Source organism: Apostichopus japonicus, chromosome 22 (genome assembly GCF_037975245.1).
Source record: "Apostichopus japonicus isolate 1M-3 chromosome 22, ASM3797524v1, whole genome shotgun sequence".
NCBI classification, from domain to species: domain Eukaryota; kingdom Metazoa; phylum Echinodermata; class Holothuroidea; order Aspidochirotida; family Stichopodidae; genus Apostichopus; species Apostichopus japonicus.
In genome coordinates, this window is record NC_092582.1 from 14,539,883 (window position 1) to 14,560,890 (window position 21,008).

The 21,008-nt window shown below is 37.9% G+C and overlaps 2 protein-coding genes across 4 annotated transcripts in view; both read right to left on the reverse strand.

Annotated features, from left to right (window-relative positions):
* Positions 1-273: 273 nt before the first annotated feature.
* LOC139964203 (uncharacterized) lies at positions 274-2,532 on the reverse strand. The gene has a single exon (XM_071965621.1). The coding sequence runs from the start codon at positions 2,134-2,136 to the stop codon at positions 838-840; it is 1,299 nt and encodes a 432-aa protein (XP_071821722.1). The 5' UTR covers positions 2,137-2,532; the 3' UTR covers positions 274-837.
* Positions 2,533-5,439: 2,907 nt separating this feature from the next.
* LOC139964200 (V-type proton ATPase 116 kDa subunit a 1-like) overlaps positions 5,440-21,008 on the reverse strand; it is a 29,578-nt gene continuing 14,009 nt past the window's right edge. For 2 of the 3 annotated variants that reach the window (XM_071965610.1, XM_071965611.1), the window contains exons 5-21: positions 20,683-20,811; positions 19,703-19,806; positions 19,177-19,303; positions 18,495-18,577; positions 18,001-18,094; positions 17,639-17,851; positions 16,474-16,624; positions 15,853-15,992; positions 15,183-15,328; positions 14,167-14,257; positions 12,943-13,061; positions 11,868-12,078; positions 11,228-11,341; positions 10,247-10,414; positions 8,982-9,099; positions 7,992-8,166; positions 5,440-7,293 (exon numbers count right to left, since the gene is read on the reverse strand). In XM_071965610.1, the coding sequence (XP_071821711.1) occupies positions 7,203-7,293; positions 7,992-8,166; positions 8,982-9,099; positions 10,247-10,414; positions 11,228-11,341; positions 11,868-12,078; positions 12,943-13,061; positions 14,167-14,257; positions 15,183-15,328; positions 15,853-15,992; positions 16,474-16,624; positions 17,639-17,851; positions 18,001-18,094; positions 18,495-18,577; positions 19,177-19,303; positions 19,703-19,806; positions 20,683-20,811 (2,274 nt within the window). In that variant the 3' untranslated portion in view covers positions 5,440-7,202. The remainder of the gene's footprint in view (positions 7,294-7,991; positions 8,167-8,981; positions 9,100-10,246; positions 10,415-11,227; positions 11,342-11,867; positions 12,079-12,942; positions 13,062-14,166; positions 14,258-15,182; positions 15,329-15,852; positions 15,993-16,473; positions 16,625-17,638; positions 17,852-18,000; positions 18,095-18,494; positions 18,578-19,176; positions 19,304-19,702; positions 19,807-20,682; positions 20,812-21,008) is intronic. The other variant, XM_071965612.1, reaches the window with a different exon arrangement.

The following is a 21,008-nucleotide window of genomic DNA, read 5'->3' on the forward strand; positions in this document are numbered from 1 at the left end:
CTTTTTCATTTCCATATGAGAAAAAAAAAATCTCATTTGGAGCACCAAATTGCATCTAAGGCCTGGTGAAAATACAAAATTAAGTTTACGAAATGGAGTCGGTGTTGAAGTGTGCTATATTGCACCAAATTGCATCTGAGGCTATCTGGAAATGCAAAAAATTCCAAAGGGGAGGGGGACACCCCTCCCCTTAGACACCTCCCCCAGGTCGGTCATCAGTCTTCAGCCCCCCCCCCCCCCACTCAAAAGTACCTTCCTACGCCACTGTGCAGGGATCAAACTTAGCCGTCAATTTCATTCTGAAACATTTCCCTACCCGTTCGACACAAATATATGGTTTCCAGTGTCAAAAAGAATGCGGGAACTCTCTAACTTGGAGCTGTTTACTTTCACCACGTGCTCAGAGGAGTCCCATGCTATACTCGAATTTTGCAACAACAGCCTTCTTTCTCCCCTTTCCCCTCCCTCGTCCCCTATCACCCCTCAACGGTTGCTCCTTTTCAGGGAGAACTGAAGGTGATCAACGCCCGGGCAAACACCGTCTTTGACCTCAGTGACGCCCCTCCCAAAACAATTCTGAATACAATTAACCTAAACTGCTTCTTACATAAACCATGGACCAACTTGTACGCAAGCATATGCTAAACAGTGGGTTCGAAGTTAGCAGAGTATTGAGGCTAACCGGGGCCCTCATCACACTTGGCCCTCGGGAACTGAAAGATCACCTACTGTTGAATACTCGTGTGAGATTGAAAGGTGGGGAGGGGTAAGGGGGGGGGTGGTAAACATCACCGACACGTCCTGGTTACTGCCTGATTAGTAACAAATGGGTTGCATCTATTCGTCATTCTCTCCCGTCATAACCTCGTACGCTTGCGTAAGTTTCTTTCGGTCAGTTTTCCTGTAAAATATAGTCTCTAATTCTTGTATCTTCTCATTGATGACAGCAATGTCTTTGGCTAACTCCGACCTTTCATACGCTAGTTGATTCGATCTACTCACAGCTTTACGCATATCTTCGTATTCTTCTTCCAGACCTACCTTTTCCTTTTCTTTCACATTCAGATCATGCTCATTTAATTTGACACTTTTCGTCAAGGATTTCAATTTCTTACTCAAAATTTCTAAATCCTTCCGAATGCCGAGGATGTTATCCAGATCTTTCGTAATGTCGGTGACATTTTTGTTCATGAAAAGGATCCTCTTACGTTCTTGGATTTCTTGTTCCGTCGAAGTCAATTCCGAAGTTATGCTTCTCTGCAGCGTCGTTAATTTATACACCTCCGAATCCAATTGCTTGATACGATCACGCATCTCACGGCATTTCACACGGACTCGCTTTTCCACAATTCCACTAAGTATGTTCCCATGTTCTAATTCTAACGTGTTATACTCTTCCTGTTTCAGTCTTTGCAGTCTTTTGGTTTTGATTAGCTTGAACTGAATATCTTCCAGATAGATCTGATCGTTGGCCCGCCATTTTCCCATCAGATGGAAAACAAAGTGAAACTTTTGAAATAAATCTGGAAACAACTGCAGGACTGGAAATCGTTTCGTGTCGCAAGTCTCGGCGACTTCCAAAGAAAATTTATCGGAACTGAATAATTTGATATCTACCCCGGCATCCGACTGAGATATTAATTCTTCGATGGCGTTTAAAGTTCCTTTTAATTCCAAATTTGTCGATCGGGCCCATTTCAATTCGAATTCTCCTTCGAGGGACTGATAGTTTCGACAAAATGTCTGTACGATATCGTACAGATCACGGACATCTTCGAGCGTCTCTGCTAATAATTTAATAGTTCTTTGGTAAGAAACTGAAAACGATTGAAGATCTTTGGTGAAACCTGCTTCCCGGACACCTCCTGGTCGACGAACCTCCGAACATGTTCGTATGAATAAATCCAATTCCTGGAAACCTCCAATTTTGGGGACTAAAGTCTTTACTCGCTTTACGCGGTGTTTACTTTTAAAGATTTCTTCGATATGAATCAAATATTGGATGGGATCGATACCACCAAAGAATAACTTTTCAACTTTTGTGATCAGTTTTGTCTTATAAATTTTCAGAGTTCGGTCGATAAAGTCATACACATCTTGAATTGTAGGAGGAGGGTCGTTGCCTTGCCACGTCATATTAAAGTTCAAATGAAAAAAACTGGAACTTTTATTTAAGAAAACTTGAGTCACTGGCTATTGTAGCAGTTGCGGTTATTTCAACTGAAATCTTGTGGTTTATCAAATCCAAGCGGTAACTAGTTGCATAGGTTAAAGTATAGCATCGAGACGAGGCACTCCATGATATGTTCAAATATGTAATTTGGTGAAACAGACATTTAAAGGTGGGCCTTATTCCATTCGAAAAGCAAAGCAAACAATAACAAGAGAAGAAAAAGAGAGCAAAATATGCTGTTACGACTTCTAACCTTCAAAACAAACTTTGTCAATGCTGTCTTGTGTGTAGGCTATACATCGAAACTACGAACAGATAAGATACAAATCGTGCCGCGAATAATCATCATCTTCGTTACACAGTTTTTATTGTCCCGTCGCACAAATGTTTTTCCACTTTTCTTTTCGTCTTTGTGCTGGTCATGACCATGAAAAACAACTCGTTTCATAACAACATGAATAAGGTATATAGTAAGGAAGGCTAACATTACTGAAGTCAAAGAAGTCAAATTTGTCCAGAGAAATAGGTATAAGCAGTCCCACACGGTTGTAGATGTACCATGCTTTGTTGTGGATACCCATGGCCTGTTTTCTTTGAGATGTGGGGGATCAATAGTGTTCCCAGTGTACCCCCTAGTGACTATTGTACTGACATATAAATGGATATTGATTGGGGGAGATGCCTACAGATTTAGAATAGTACCGTTACATGTTAAATACTGCAATTGATAAGGAACTTTTGTCTACCTACATGATCGAACAAAAGCCCCGTAGGTACAAGACTTTTCCAGAGCTATATTGGGACAGAAAAGTATTTCGACCGCTGGGAGGGGTTAGACAATAGATAGCGAAAGAAACTGGGCGGGAACAAATGTTATACCTAAAATCAGAATAAGAAGTGACTCTCCTGCTTTGAAATACATAAATAAATAAATAAATAAATAAATAAATAAATAAATAAATAAATAAATAAATAAATAAATAAATAAATAAATAAATAAATAAATAAATAAATAAATAAATATCCGGGTTTCTTAATGAGAACGTTGTGTCTATATACATCATCATATCTTCCCGCTCAATGCTATGCAGACGAAAACTACGACCAAGGGTTTTTTGTTTCAAATGGGGAATATGAAATACCTTCCCTTGGGGTAAGGGGGTGTGGAAGGGGGAGGGGGGTTGGAGATGGAAAGGGTTGGGTGGGGCTATCGACCAATGTTTTATTTCTGTAGTGGATAGGGGGGGGGGGATAGTCGTGACTACGCAACTGCATGTTAAAAGTGGTTTTCGGTATGCAATAAAATGATTGCAATGAAAAGATTTAAAACGTCATTTTAATTAGTTCTTTTATATTGTTGCTAATTTCTTGTTCAATTAAATTTCTACTAGATACATTATATGCATGCATATGAATCCATAATAATCTCGTATAAACCAATACAAATCTTTGGCCAGTAAATCATTTCTAATATTATGTATATTAACTTTATTAATTATCACAGGTTACTTCCAATTCTCCCATATATAACCATCTTCGAAGCACCAAACACCCAGATTATAACTTAAGTCTAAGCAATGACTGTCCACACACGTTGTTCTTTAATCGCTCACATGTTATGATCTGCATTAATCTTCGAAAATATTCAAATAACAGAATAACTAGATTCAATTCAGAACGAAAATTTCACAACACCTTTATGCATTTGCAATATTTAATGAAATACTTATGGGTGGTTTTAGTAATACTAATAGGTCTCAAACACAGACCCAGGAAGGGAGGTGGGCTGGTGGGGGGGGGGGGGGTTGAAATAGAAATCTTGGCTACATTTTGATACAAACCAGTGACATCATGATAAAAAAAAAATTCTGTATTATGTACTAACTGAGGTGTAAAACCCTTAGCTGGTGAAGTTCCATATCACATGTGACCTTGGTAGGGGTACCACTAAGCAATAAATTAACATATTTTACCCCCTCCCCTATCTCCCCCCAAAAAATACAATTCTGGATGTTTAATATCTGCAAGATAAAATACAGAATGCAAGAGAATGTCTAATTTAACAAACAGATACATAGTTTTAACTGTGTAAGTGTGTGTGTGTGTGTGTGTGTGGAAGTTCAGGTCAAAGGTTAGAAACACAGACACATAAGGTTTGTGTACATACCTTGTCTTTTAGCTAAACACACATGCAATCCCACACACTGTGGAGTATTTTCTCCTAAGTTTCCATTTTTGGTGAGTGATTTTGCTTAATACCTGAAAACATATTTTCAAGTATAAGGGAGACTTTCAACTTATTTATACCACCATAATTTCATACAATAATATAGTGCCATTTCCTATAAAGTTCATGTAAATCTCTGCTGTGGTTTCCTTTACAGATATTCCACTGGAATCTCTGAACTGTCTTAGTCATCTGAGAAAGTTTGTTAAAATCCCAAATTAAAGAATCATGACATCGTTAAGTTACGGAATGTGAAGATAGAGACATCGGGATCATGTGATGAAAATCTTTCAGCAAATTAACATCCAATTCTGGTCACCGAAATATGTTACTGGTTACCACATTCGCAGTTACTGAACCGATACAACCCTTATAACTAGTCAATGGCTCAAATTATAACTTTAAATCAAACTAAAATAAAACTGTTAGCAAACTGCTTGTCCACTAGACAGCTATGTAAGAGAATGTGTAAAAGTAAGTTGGCCTGACGTTTCGATCCTAGCAGGATCTTCTTCAGAGGCTGAAGAGGCTTTTAGCCTCTGAAGAAGATCCTGCTAGGATCGAAACATCAGGCCAACTTACTTTTACACAAATAATAACTTTAATAGGAAACTGAAATGTTTTAGTTTAACGATAAAAATATGTAATACTGTGAAGATTGAGAAAGAAAGAAAATCTGTTAATAATCTTTATGGTTTGCACTGTTTGCTGAGGTATAAAGATTGCGAAATTTATTCACTGGAAGATTTTTTTTATTTAACTGATCAACTGTGATGTCACCTAGCAACATCACCAGTTAAGTTTTGGTTTTCTTTCCTAATTTTTTATTTAGAATTGCAGTCTTGTTAGACTCTCACGAAATGGCTTCATCATTCCTGACCTAATCATAGACCAGATCTTGTTAAAGTATGTTTCTAGCAATTAACAGATCTCTCTGACGAAGGTATTGTTTTTTGTTGTTGTTCGTTTCGAAGTTAATGATGATAGCTACAATAATAGCCGACTGCAAAAACTCAAAGAATAAGAAGAAAAAAAAACGTAACAATACAACATTCATTTATTATTGCCTATGGAACTAATTTTCCTTGCTACTTATAACATGCAACAATGCAAACTAACAAATTTTGCTGACGTTACCAATTTTAAGTTTTCAAGGCACTGGACTCATGAAAGACAGACTAAAAGAAGAAACTTTCTTTGACACTGTGTTATATCTGACCAAGTGACCATTTTAAGTGGAATGTTATCAACTAGATTGCTGAGTTAGTGACTTAAAAGGTAGGCTGTATTGGCCCCAAAATATGCTAGATATTTCAAATATGGTCACCTTTGGGCAAAATTCTTTAACTGTTTTTATTACAACCTTTGAGGAAATTTTTCCTCACTGGGACATTCAGTTATCCTGTGTGTTCTTTAACGATGTCTGAGAACAATTTGGAGAGTAAAGACCTCCAGGAAAGTACTTTTTGGAGACTTCTAGCAATTATAGCCATGCTATAATTTGGGACCTATACTGACTACCTTTAATACTTCCATCGTTACCGTAGTATTCAAAGGATGCTAAATTACATAGAATCTAATTTTTTGAAAGGCCTTCTCTCATCATTTCTTACATAATGTGTATGAACTTTTGGATATGTAGTCGAGCAAAAAAGTATGATATTAAACTTATATAAGTAATGTAATATGAAATGTAATGTGTATTAAATTTTGTCACTGAGTTGACCACAATGTATCACATTAAACCACATGTATAGGTTATTCAATATAAAATGTAATATATATGAAACCTGGATATATAGCTGACCAAAAATTATCATATTACACATGTATAGGTTATGTTATATTAAACATAATATGCATGCATTAACCATGTATAGGTTATGGAATATTGAACGTAATATACAAGAATTAACCACGCATAGGTTATGGAATATTCAATGTGATATGTATGAAATTTGGATATTAACCTGACCAAAAATGACTATATTTGTAAAGTATGTATATTTCTAGTTATACCTCCATTGTAATAATTATCGATAACACAATCTAAAAAAATACCTCAGTGAATATTGCAACACTTTAAAACAAATCATTCAAATCCATCATAAAAACAGCCATTTGCATTATCTCTTTATTATCCTCATTATCCTTTTGTCGCAAAATATTCATTCTAGTTCTGACCACATTCACTTGAATAACAAGTCCAATGAGTCTGTAGAGATGGCAATACATACTTATTTCAAATCAAACGGATGCACAATTGGTTAGCAACTAAACTTTCTTAGTCTTTAAAACAAGACTTAATTTCAGCCCTGAATCTTATATCCAAATTAAATGATGGACTGAATTTCATCTACTGTACTAAAATAGTGGCATATATGCAAAGTCCAAATTGGGTTTATACTCTCTGCTGTAGTAACATCATTTATCAAGGTATTTTAACATATTCAAATGTGACATCATTGCAGCCAACCAAATTAACGATTTTGTGTTCAAAGTCCATCAGTACGGTGGGAGAGGTTATGTTGAGAACACATGCAGCTGTGTTGACTTTGGTTAACCACAAAAAGTACACAAAAGTTGGAAAGGACTTAAACAGCTGGTTTTAAAAAACAGAAAAAGAGAAAGAATAAAGACAATGATAACTACATTACAGAAAATGAATGATAAATTTTCAATATAATCTGTCTAGCCCTTGCAAGGCACAATTCTAAAAGACTTTTGTTGATTTTGGTAGTAGTAGTAGTAGAAGTTTTAAGGCATTTATAGAGTTTTGTAGACTGGACTTGATAAGGCACTTTAGTCATCCCTGTTCTCCAGAATGACTTTGAAAGAAAACGGACAAAAGGCGTAGCCTTCGCCTCGAAAGAACTTGCTCTGAAACTCCACCCTGTACGAGGAAGATAAATCATAAATATGTCATTTATATAGTGCTAAATCACAAGAAGTATCAAAGCGCTTCACAATAAAAACAAAAAAAACGATGAAAAAGGAAGTAAATACAGTGAAAACAAATAATAACCTAATCAAAAGAATCCTAAAATACCAACACAAAAAATTAAAGAACAATAAGAGGTTATTAAAAAAAAATAAGAGGTTATTAAAATACAATAGGAGGTTATAGAAAAAATATATATATAAAAAAACAATAGGAGGTTATAAAAGTACAATAAGAGGTTATAACAAACAAGATATTATAAAATGGTAATATTACATAAAATAACTTTATTAAAAATAAGTCTTCAAACGATATATGGCAGCGTTGGACTGGATATATGAGTAAAGGTCAGTAGAATGATGGTCCCAAGTTTGAATATGTTGTGACCATTTTTTTGACTTTCTAGCATATTCTAGCATATTTGTCAATACTGACAACCATTGGAAGCTAAGCATGACAATTTTTCTACTTATGTCACCAGATCTGGCGAGGAGTAAATGTCTCAAAGGGAGAATCTGTGGGAGATAATGAAGGTTCTTGGAGAAGGCTAAATTACGACTGGATATTTTCTGAGTCATAGAATGAATAGAGTAGAGATCGAAAACCTCTCAGGGTATAAATCGAAGGTTTAATACATTGATGAGACTTACCAGTGGAGACGAAGAGTATGAAGAAATGCAGACAGACCTTCCATGAAGAGAAGGATACCTATGGTGAGGGTGGCCCAGACTGCGAATGTAGCCCATATCAGGATGGTCCCGAGAACGGGACCGTCTGCGCCTAGGCCGATGCCTAGCAACATAGTCCACAAGACTTCAGAGAGTTCTGTGAAGATAAAGGGGATGAAGCTTTGTAACGCTTTGGTTCTAACTGTTCAACTTTTGGATGTATTTTTATTCTTGAAAGAATGAAAGGGGGAATGCACGATGTAACTCCCAAAGGTGGAGAATGTGGGTGAGTGGATGGGTGGGTGTGTAAGAGGACAAGTAAAATCTCTTTATTAGCTGTCCCAAACCAGGACCAACTCCCACAGTGGAAAATGTGGGGTGAGATGTGTGCGTGTGGGTGGGTCGGTTAGAGGACACGAAGAATTTCTTTATTAGTTGTCCCAAACTAGGGAGAAGGTTGGGTGAGATGTGGGTGGGTTAGAGGAAGAGAGAGAAAAATCAGGATGGGGGTAGTGAGAATTTACACTAAAGGATATTAAAAGTCACACCAATTACGCTCATCTCACCATCTCATAATATACCTACATAGGCCACCCCCTGCCCCCCCCCCCCCTGCCAAACACATACACCCAGGGATAGTCAACTAATAACACATTTGTCCTCTGTGAAGCCAACAAGATATAACATTTCAATGATAAATTCCAAATTTAAATATTTTCAAATAAAAACACTTTGTGTTCTCTAACTCTATATTTTGCATTTTTTAAACTTATGTCAGTCTTTCTTCTCCCTTTTACATACACCTCCCCCATCCTCCTACCCCTCTCCCACCTGGCAAACTCAAACAGGAGAACTTAACGTTGAATTGTTACAGATAATTGAAACATGTGAGATCTATAATCCTTCCAGAATAATCATAAAAAGAAACCAAGTTAAGACTTCTACGTTCTGACGTGACTTTTACAGACTCACCTGCATGAGCCAGACTCAGGGCCCAGAGTCGGAGATAAGAGGCAGTGTGTGAGACGCAACCCAGACAAAACTCAATCGTATGAATGGCTTGATGGACGAAAACTTCTCCAAATTCAAACTGGAGTGGAGAGAATATAATCAAAAAAGAAAAATAATAACAAATAAAGAATGAGATTGACACCAAAAGCCAAGAAAAGGATGAAGATGAAATTATGACTGATCATTGAGAAATCACAATCAGCTCCTTTTTTTTGTGGACAGGATAGGATTTTTTTTCAGAGTACCATTTCACCGTACAGCAAGTGGTTATTAGTACATTTCACTTAGGCAACTGTGTCAATGGTCGGTCTCTGAGGGGGCTCCTGCAATACAATGCCTGGACTACAATAGCACGTAATAAAAAAACATATATATATATGCTGCAAAGTCTCACACAATAGCCACTGCTGGCCTTCATAGAAAATGAATAAAATATTGGTCTGAAAGGGCAATTACTTTGACGACGCCAAGCAGCCACACGGGGGAAGTGGGAGAAAGCTGAATGGCTTATAACTCGCACTTCACATTGAGTGATTATCCAAGAACAAATTTTCAGCTCAATTTGGAGTATTTCACAATTTGGGATCCCACCTTAGTTAAGCCAACCAGGATTCTAGGTCTCATTCCTTTTGATGCAACGGCCTTTATAAATTCGACAGTAGCACTGGTACCTCCATTCTTTCGTACCCTGTCACCCTTACAGCCACTGATTTTACAACTGGTGCGGCTTTTTCTTTTAGATGTGGTGCCCGACCAATTTGATAACCACTGTGCTGCCTCCTCACCTGCGGTGGAGTCATCCGCCGGTTATTACTAATTATTTGATTTTAACAACATCATGATAAATTATAACAGATAAATTTTTCTCCACACCTGTCTGTCTTTGTCCTTCTCCAGTTTAATCCCTACCCCTTCCCTTAATCCTCTCTTTGTCCCTCCACTGTTTATCTCCTACCTCTCCTCTTCCCCTATTGGTTTTTTCTTTCTTCTCTCCAACTCTTGTCTTCTAATCCCCTTACATCTATCTCTTTGTGTTCACCACGCTCATTAACCTGTCTGTATTCTGTGCGAGTTTTTTGTCTCTTCTGTTACTGTTACTTGTCATTTAGCCTTTGAAGAAGATCCTACTATGATTGAAACGTCAGGCCAACTTACTTTTACACAACAGATAATGTCCACGACATTTTATTGAACAAACTCAATTCATGAAGCTATATCATACATACCTCCTCCTCTTCGTGTCCACCACCAGAATGGCTCGGCCCGGCCTGGTCTTCCTTTCCGTTATATTTCGGCGGAGGGTCTGTCTCGCTTTCGCCTTGCAACTCGTCAAAGACGACGATGGACGAACGCTCGTCGGCCACAGCAGGGTTCCGGTTGGGTAAGTGACCTTCCTGAAATTGAGAGTCGCGGCAATTAACATTTCATTGTGAGAAAGACAGCAGTTAATGATTTAAAACAGAAGTATGCTGTGATTTTCTGACCATAGAGTAATTAAAGGGACATTCAGGTAGCTGAAAGTAGATTGCTTAATTTGACAAATGTTGGAAATTTTCTATATACGTAGGTCAAAACCACACATCCTCGTTGCATTCCTTATGGTGAAGATACACATTTTTCAAAATGCGTGAAGGCATCTGGCAACAGTAGAATGAATGATATCGTCATGGCAATTGAGCTGATTATTTTTTATAGTTTTTGTCTTTAACTCACCTTGCCACAGGGCAAAATAAAATCTCTAGGCCCCCCCCCCCAAAAAAAAAAAGAGGATGCATTCTGGTGAAATTCTAAATACAGCGAATCTTGTCAGCTACACAAACATTCCACTATTGGTGTCATGTTTCTAGGATAAATCAACAGGAAGACTATAATAGGAAACTATAAGCAAATTGAAGAATATTTGCCAATTATGACACATCACAGTCCAACTACTGTAATCCACTCCCAGAGAAGAATTGAGAGATTAGCCAGCCAAAATAGCTTACACTAAATCATCCATATCTTGAGTTAGGGACGATATATTGATATGAAGTTTCCAACTAACAGTGTGTGGAATATCTTTCTTTTCCATATATAAGAGTTTACATTGTCTGCTACTGGAATACCTCCTTTATAAACTTGAATCTTGATTTAGGTCCAGTCTTAATTAATCTGTCATGTTACGGGGAAGAGTCACGAAGGGGCACAGAGGAAAGCGAGTCACCTACCCTTGCTACTTTCCTGTCATTCTGCTTCTTCAGAATGAAGGGTTTGACAAACAACATCCAGGGTGCACATATCACAGCAACAGCGATCAACCCAGTCTGTATTGTGGATTGGAGCTGTTTAACAAAGAAAAAGAAAATTCAACCAGACTGATAAAATATTCTGACCGATTCTTATCTAGTCATCAATCTACAATGTATATATATGCATCAACTGAAGCAATTTGCTGCCAAACAGAGGTTGGGCAGGCACCTCACATGATAACGATATTATATACTACAATTAAAGAGATTCTTTACTGTTATGACAACAGATGATATTAATAACCAACCATATTCATACAGAAGTGGGTGTAGGCACCTCACATCATAACCATACGTTGTACAACAATTAAAGAGACCCTTTACTGTTATAAAAACAGTTGATATTACTCTTAACCATTCCATCACCATAAAGAAGGTGAATTGGCCATATCCAGCATCACCAAAGTCTCTGCTACAATCAAAGATTATTTCTTACTGTTATATTAAAGACCAGGAGATGTTTCTGACCGACCATACCTATGCAGAAATGGGTAGAAATCCTTAATACTACGATTAAAGAGACTCTTTCACTGTTACAGAAACAGGAGATATTACTAACCGTTCCATCCCCATAGAGAGGAGGGTCGGCGCCACCCAACATCACCATGTCGATAAGGGTGATAATCAAGGAGGGAGCCTGGCCGGAAGAGGTCGCGTCGAAGAAAAACCACTTGGCGACGATCATGAACACCAAGTAGCCGAAGATGGAGAGGAGGAAGATCATCTCCGGGATGAATTGACAGAAAATGTTGAGGTTACTCCTGAAATAACTTTAAGAATAAAATAGCAGAGAAGAAGATGGTTGCCACCATTAGAATGAAACTAAAGAAATAGTCAAAGAGCATCTATAAACGTTAATTCCCCCGATCAGAATCTAGTTTGTTATTTTACATCTTCAGGGAATGCAGTAAGAAGGGTTTTACTTTCATTTCTCAGTGCTGAGACATGAGAGAACGGTTACTTTATTATCACAAAATGCGCGATTCATACAGAAAACAAGGATCGGGGGAACGTAAATAACCATAATCGTAAATCTACATTTCATTTTAAAGAAGAGTTTCGTGGGGATATTTGACGATATTTATAATAAAATCAAACATATTTCAGGTGTTTGATTAATAAAAAACCACAGACACCTGTATTTACTGCAGTCCTTCTACTACATTTCATGACAAATTATTAATATTGAGTATTTATGATTACATTTAAATGAATTAAGAAAATTAAAAACAATAACAAAATGGTCAAAATATTTGAAATTCTTTCGAATTCCGGTAAAGAATTTCACAAAATTTCAATATCTAGATTATTCTGATGTCAGTGGAACACTAAACCAATAAACGCACCACAGCTCTTGCAACCATTCTATTCCCTATTGCAGGCCTATCCTTTTTCAACTTTTATGGTTGCTTTCTGTAACTCTGAAAGCTGGATTAACGGTTCACATTGAGATAATTCTTCTTGAGAAAGAGATCCCAAAGTTTCGCAAGGGGAACCAATGAATTTCCACGGCTAGTTGCGGTGTTAGTTGACACATCTGTACTTTGACCATAATCTTCTGCATATTTGAGTGATGACGCTTCCATGACATGGTAAAACTATCCCTAGTTAACTGGATATATTTTTACACCCACCTGTGATTCAAAAAGCTGAGGAAAACACCAAATGTCATCTGGGTAACTCCAAAGATGACGGAAATTTTCATCTTGAACGAATTCAGAAAGCTCAGCTTATTTATGGCTACCTGCCAAATCTGAGATGCAGAGAGACAAAAAAGGAAAGACATCAGAGATTAACCCAGCGGGGCAAATTCTTAACAGCTGAGACGACCAAATTTCTGTCCGGGACAACAAAATTCACCGGTGGACGATTACAAGTGGTTTGAATCAAATTCAGATTGCGATGTGACTAAGTAAACAGGTCATAAGGTCAATTGGCATCAGCCTCCATCACTTTGGCGATACTTGATACGAAACATAAATAACTGGAAGTGTCTTCAATCCAGCCAAGGGTTGAGCTTTACTGGGCCAAAGCTGGCCATCTATTCACCAAACCTACTACATCTCTCCTGCGGTGCACAATTGGTCGGTCTTTCAAAATTTGCACCGACTTTGCAACAAATTTGCCCTGCCCAATGTGGTCATTTTACACTTCCATGATAATAATGAAAGCTTGATTAGTAAACAAAGTAATCTACATAAATTTACAAACAGTTGGGGGATATTACTATCTATTGCGACTGTTCTCTACCTCAAAGTTAAAAGGAAAGCACAACCATGTATTCAGCCCTATCAAACAAAAACAAAAAAAACACACAAACATAAAATGACACTGATCCATTTGATGGAGACACTTGGGCATTCTGTGCCACAAATTCCAGTATTTGCATACTTTTCCACACAAAGGCAGTTTTTAATTTCAAAATTTATATCATTATTATTATTGTTTTTCTTGAAAAAAGGGCACTTTTCACATATCAAGAGTGGACTATTTCATTGCCAACATGGTTACACGGTAGAAAGGTACTTTTTATCACCAAAAACATGAGGAACTTCTAATTTATGAAAAAGGTCACTTTATTGCATCTCACAAAAAATTGAGATGAAGGCGGGGGGGGGGGGTGGGGGGGAATGCCACCTGTGTCCACATCCCATACATGCCAGCTCCAAAGTAGTTCTACAGGCAATTTGTGATAAAGGATGGATTTTTGAAATTAAGTTTTATCAAAAAACAATCAAGAAAGGTTTTCCTTTACATGTTCATGTCGTGGCTTTGTTTTTTATGAACATAAAAATAGAAAGCTCAAGAAAAAGACCTTTACTAAAGAGCTTTGACTTGACTGAACTACGAACACTCACCGGATCGATACCAAACGGATAGATGTAATCCTTGCTGGTCGTATTAACTGGATTTAACTGAAAGCTTCCCTCTGATTCTAGGTCAGCTTCACTGCAATAAGAAAATTCATTGTGTCAAGCATTGCCAAAAAAAAACATAAAAAAATTATAACAAACCCCTTTGGCAGACATCCAAGTTCTCCCTCCCACTCCCCCCCCAAACCTCCTCCTCTTTCCCATGAAATCTTATGGCCTCTTTAATCTTTCACCTAGCAGCCGTGTGACTTACTGAATAAGTTTATGACTTTTCAGAAGAGACTTGTACGAGAGGTCTGAAAAAGAAAAGCAACGGCCACAAACATACGTCAACCAAAACACATACAATACACTGCTATTATCAGTTCCCAAGACATCTACCCTCTAGGTTATGTGCTCGGTCCCAGACATCTACCCTCTAGGTTATGTACTCGGTCCCAAACATCTACCCTCTAGGTTATGTACTGGGTCCCAGACATCTACCCTCCATTATGTACTTGGTCCCAGACATCTACCCTCTACTTAATGGACTCTGTCTGAGACATCTACCCTCTATGTTATGTGCTCGGTCCAAGTCATCTACCCTCTACTTTATATACTCTGTCCAAGACATCTACCCTCTACTTTATGTACTCTGTCCAAGACATCTACCGTGGACTTTATGTACTGGGTCCGAGACATCTACCCTCTACTTTATGTACTCTATACCTTTACTTGATATTCTTAAAGAGATAGTTAATAAAAAAGAGTTAGTTCAAATCAAAAGAGCAAAGAATCAGCTATTCCATGGTGTTTTTTGTTTGATGATACAATAATGTTTTCAGAGATGCCCAGAGATCCTGACTTGTAGTGTGAGTACAACGTCCTGGGTACAAATACGAGTACAGACTACTATTATGAGTTTGAGTACTGGAGTACAAGTAGGAGTTGAGAATCCAGAGCAACGTTCCAGCGTGCATCAAGTGATACTGCTATCTACCGTACTCAGATGACTTCCTCACCTGAATCCTTGGCCAGACACATTCCACGACGAACCGAAGATGTTGACGGATTTTGAAAACAGGTCGTTGTAGATGAACCCAGCGTATATGGAGAATAGCCCCATCAGGAAAATGATGTAACGTCCACCGTAGATCGGTGCCAGCATCTGTAAGGAAATGGTAAGAAATCCGTAATGAGGCAGAGAGTTGTGTTCAGTACCATACAAGGAATTTAGAACACAAACTCTCTTCAATTTGTTTGCCTTTTGCTGCATCAAAAGAGAATGATGCTTCAGATGGTCCCATAAAAAAATTTAGGTCTACATGTACCAGCTATACCAAGTTTGGCTATAATCCGACTAAACGGTTGCACAGTTATTGCAATGTGAAGAAAATGTGGGCCCCAATGGTCCCAAAAATATATTGGGCCCCACAAACTTCAGCCCAAAGAATGTGTCCCAATATGTATTTGAGATGGAAATAAAATTTCAGCCCACTCAGCTAAAAAATGCGCCAAGAATTGACCCTTGCAAGTGTCACAGATGAACACAGACAAATGCACACATCAACCTGACTGCAATTGATTCCTTTGCTCTCAGAAAAGAAACCAAAAACACCACATTCGTGACGTTCCAAGAATGTTTACTCTCTAGGGATGAAAGTGTCTGTCACATTCTGCAGTATGACTTACCTCGTTCTTTCCGAGTGTGTTCGCTAAAGGTTTCTCCCTCAGAATCATCCACAGTGCAAAGATTGCCATGATGGCTCCATGTCCGAGATCGCCAAACATCACGGAGAAGAGGAAAGGGAACGTTATGATGGCATAGGGCGCTGGAGGGACAGAGAACGGTGAGAGGCAGATATGTAAATTACAGGCAAAAGATAAACACATCAATTCTATTATAATGTATTACAGTCTGTGCAATCTTTGTTTATTGTGAATTAATATAAACAAGTAAATATGCTACATTGAGCAACAACAAAAAATGGTCACACCTTTTCTTAAAAACATTCTAGATCTCTCTTCACAACCATGTTAAACCTCACAATCACCACATGTAATTGTTACATCAGACCTTCTCCAACTTTTCCTGGAGAAAATTCTGAATCCAGTTTGCAAGGTATTTTCTGAAATTCTTGGCTAAAATTCTTTCCTCATATTTAAAGATGAAAGACAAATCAATTTATTTACATCACTGAAATAAAATTAGAGTTTAATCGAGTCCGCCTTGTTGTACCCACGAAGAGTAAAGAAAATTTGACCGAAAGATGATGAGGACCACGAATCATGTATAGAACCAGCTTAACCTACCGGGATTGACTTCTCTGTAAGTCGAAACACCGTACGAGTCCACAATCGACTGAAAGACTGAGGTAAATTTGTTAGTCTTGTTGTAAGTCGGCGGGGCTTCATCAGTGTCCACACGATTCAAAATGGACTGAACCGATGAGCCACTCCTCTCCTGTGATCAATAACAAATAAATATATATTTAAATATATATATAAATATATGTATATATATCACATATAATGGTGGCCAATATTCACAAAGAGTGCTCTATGCCAAGGCAGAGCTGGAATATCACTGAGTTGCCTGATGATCGGTGCGCGAGCCGTACCCGTGAAACTCCGAGTAGCAGTATGATGATAGTTTAGTTAAGTATATTATGTGATATATATATATATATATATTTGATGAAGCAAAGAAAATTTGTTCTTGTTTGATATGGTCAATGTAACGAATGTCTCATAGGGTGATATTTTGATTGCATACCGAATATGTTTCTGTTTGATATGTGCAGGCTGTTTATACAGGTCTCCTATTGAGTATCATGAATGCCGAATACATCACTGTTTGATATGTTCAATTCTGTGTGTGGATCCTATAGTGTTTAACAAATACAGAATATATTCTTGTTTGATGTACTCCGGATGTATGTGACTCACAGTGTGATTTATGAATACAGAATATATTCTTGTTTGATATACTCCTGATGTATGTGACTCACAGTGTGATTTAAGAATACAGAATATATTTTTGTTTGATATAGTTCTGCAGTGTATGTCTCTTTTTGGCATTGAGGAACTATATTCTTGTTTCATTTACTCCTGATGTAGGTGACTCGCCGAGTCATTTATGAATACAGAATATTCTTGTTTGATATACTCCTGATATATGTGACTCGCATCGTGATTTATGAATACAGAATATATTCTTGTTTGATGTAGTTTTGCTGTGTATGCCTCCTACTTTTATTAATATATACATAACATGTTTGATATTGTACTGCTGTTTTATATGAAACATAATGTGATTTATGAATACAAAATAAGTTTCTTATTTGATATAATCATCCTGCTGCATATGTTTCATACTGCACCCAGTATGATTTACAAATACAGACATGTATTTTTTTTCCCCCTTGACGTGAGCTATGGTACCCTCTTTGGTAAAAAAAAAAAAATTATCATTTACCGTTCCCCTTCTGAGCGCTATCTGGATCTGGCTGAGGTCTGCCACAGGGCACCAGCACTCTGCTATCAGACATTTCTGGGTCACATCGAGATTGAAGAGGTTCAGGGTGTGGTAGATGGCCTTCAGCTTACGGACTTTGATGAACCACAAGGAGAGCTTCCGAGCCGCTGAAGACAAAACTCGTGAACGATGTTCGTCTGTTTGAACAAGAACCTGTACAGAAACAAACCAAATATCAAATATCAAGTCTGAGCAAACAGATCGAGCTTGGACGGTGTTTTGACTCTCTCCCTAAGAATTCATGCATCACCACACACTGAATGCGCACATCCATAAAGATGAGATAAAAATTGTTCCCTCACCGCTTTAAAATCTTCTATTCTTGTCATCACTCCAAGAGCCATTTCACGCCGTTCGCTCTGACTCTCTGGGCATGGGTACAGCATGGCTCGAAATCTGCACATAAAATTTTAAAAAAAAAATTGATGCAACAAAAAAAATATATAAAAGAATGGCATGAGTGCAAATCCACTAACGAACTGCAATCTAACATCTTCAAGTGTCCTCCTTTGGCAACGAAAACTTTCCTCGACTTTCTTTTTCACAGCAGAGAGAAGTTTTGCACAACTATGGTACTATATTTAATGTGTATTGCTTTGCTGCGACTGAAAAGCTCTGCGTAGAAATTGCTAAAGCATGATAGTTCAAGACAGGAAGATTGACTACGACTTCTGTATAAGGTTCATTAGCCATTTGGCCCACAAGTTCAACAAGCTTAAAAACAGATTCAGTTTGAGTATCTGTTATTCCGTTGTGCACCGAATCATGCAAGTTTCACATGGAAATAAATTCTCACCCTTCACAGATCTTTTTCACTCTCGACTTCAACTGGTCTCCCTGGAAGAAGATGATGAATACATTTTTCAACATCTCATCTCCCTGGAAAAGAGAAATTGGAGATTTTTTATTATTATTTATTATATTTTTATCTCATCGTTAGTCGTTAGTATCTGAAATATTTAATCATTGCTAAAGGAAAGGTAAGAATGTAGAAAGTTATATATACAAGAGAAGATAGTTTTAATATTCCTGCAATACTTGATTTGTTCCATTGAACTCCAAATGTGTATTTAATCTTTAGATTGACAACACAGAGTGGGACTGTATACAACTGCACACAGATCTGTGCAGAGTATAATGCCCCTTCAATACTTCAAACAGAATGAAATGCATCTTTCATAAAGCATAAGTCTGGAAGGAGAGAAGGAACCCAAATTTTTGAATTAACTCTGGAGAGAAAAAGAAATATCAGTTTTAAGGACACTTTCGTTTAACAATTTGTAAGTTCTTAGAAAACTTGGAGTGGACAGTGAGGAGAGTTGCTTGGGTTGATTAATCATACTTGCATTAGATAAATCCTCTGAAAGTTTGTGAACATTGCTGTAATACATCATGAGTTCCATGTGTGTGTAGTTAACTGGAAGCAAATTCAGTCTCTATATTATGATTCAATGTTAAAAGAGGTGGGAAACATTTACCGAACTTGGGTCTTCGAGCGGCTCCTCGATTTCTGCCAGTCGCAGAAACACGTTGCCACGGCAAACCCGCCACAACATCTGTTCGAAGGCTGCCAGACGCCCTCGTTCGATGACACCGGCCACAAATCTGTAGGAAGGGGTAACAGAATGGAGTGAGTACATAAACATAGCTTTTGGGAATTAAGATAATTGCTGCATGGCACGTCTTTACTTGATGACAGTTACGGTATGACTCAGAATTTAAAAAAAAATCACTTAATCACGGTTTATTCAAGAGCCCTATAAAAGAAAATAGAACAGTCTCAGTGATATCAAACATGGTTGGATAATGTAAATTCCTCAACACAGACTGCATTATATATCCAAGCCACTGAACAAGCTACGACAGTCGTAGCTGGACCAATGTAAGTACTGGTCAATGTATTAAAATATTGCTTTCATTTTTGCCCATTGTTCACTTATTGAAACCTATTGTATTGCGTTGAACTGGGATACTATCTCGTCGATCTCTCTAGGTATCACTCACCCCAGTCTCATGGCCTGTCCTATTCTGGGTCCCTCTTCTCCCAGCAATGTGTGAGACTCTTCGTCTTTGTCCGCATCGTGCATCTGTTGATGATGAAGTTCTGCCTGTGTATCGATCAAAGTCAATAAAATCAATCAATCAAGCACAAATTTAAAAACATCACGTAAAAGCCAAGAAGTGACTGGACGAATGGGCTGATTGACAAAAGTTTGGAGCTAACATTCAGTAAGGGAACCAACCACCTCATAGATGTACCGGTTTGGGTATATGAACGAATGACAATATTCCACTCTACGTATATACACTCAAAAGACTACCTCGCCTACAAAAGTTTAGCACTACTACCCTATTTCCTCTTCCTTCTGAATCTACCATTTTCAAGGTTTACAGATCCAAAGTTTTGTGACGGCGGGAGGGGGGGAGGAAGGCGGGGAGGGGGGGCAGGGGAGGAAGGCGGGGAGGGGGGGCAGGGGAGGACAAGACAGTATTTATCACAACCTGTGCACATATAGAATTACTGTTGTGCTCTGCTTGTTATCAATGAAGGGTGAGAAGGTACAAGAGCACCTTTCTTCCCCTCCCACCCCCACCCTCTCCACCATCAACCTAAGATTTTCTTGATTAGGATTCTTAACCATCTTCCTGAAGTTTCAAAGACAACAGTATTCAGACTAACCACCCTGTTCTTCAAAACATTTGATTCCAGCAAGGTTCAATGTTTGATAGGCTACCTACAGTAAACCAACAATAGGCTTTAACACAAAGAACCTAGAACACTAGCCTATTCTATGCAAAAAATCAAAAGTAAAATGCTCTGTGCTTACAAAACTGTACAATCGGCAATCATTTACAGACCACCTGTCATGCGTACAGGTTTTTACAAGAATAACATTCACTTTCATTATACAGGTAAGTATTGTGGAATGCTTTGCAAAGAAACTGTTGCCCCGGTGATCTATTTAGGATAACTTGACACAAACCTCGTCAAAGAAATGCTGAGTCTTCCTAAGAATATGCTTCAACTCTGTCAGTTCGAGGAAATTCCTCTTCAAGGCTTCTTGGTTCGAGTTCACCTCTCGGCTTTCATTTTCCAGCTTTTCAAAATTCGACTGATGGGTTGATAGAGAGACAAAAGGGTATGCTTAATATTTTGGAATCACAAAGCTATCGACAAAAAACAAACTATCTTCACCTCCACTCGGGAAATAAACCGTTCCTCTTGCCGGCGGTGAAAGTCTCAGAGTTAACATTTCATTAATACTGTCTCTCGTAATTAAATATGATTCAATCAAATTTTCAAACGATA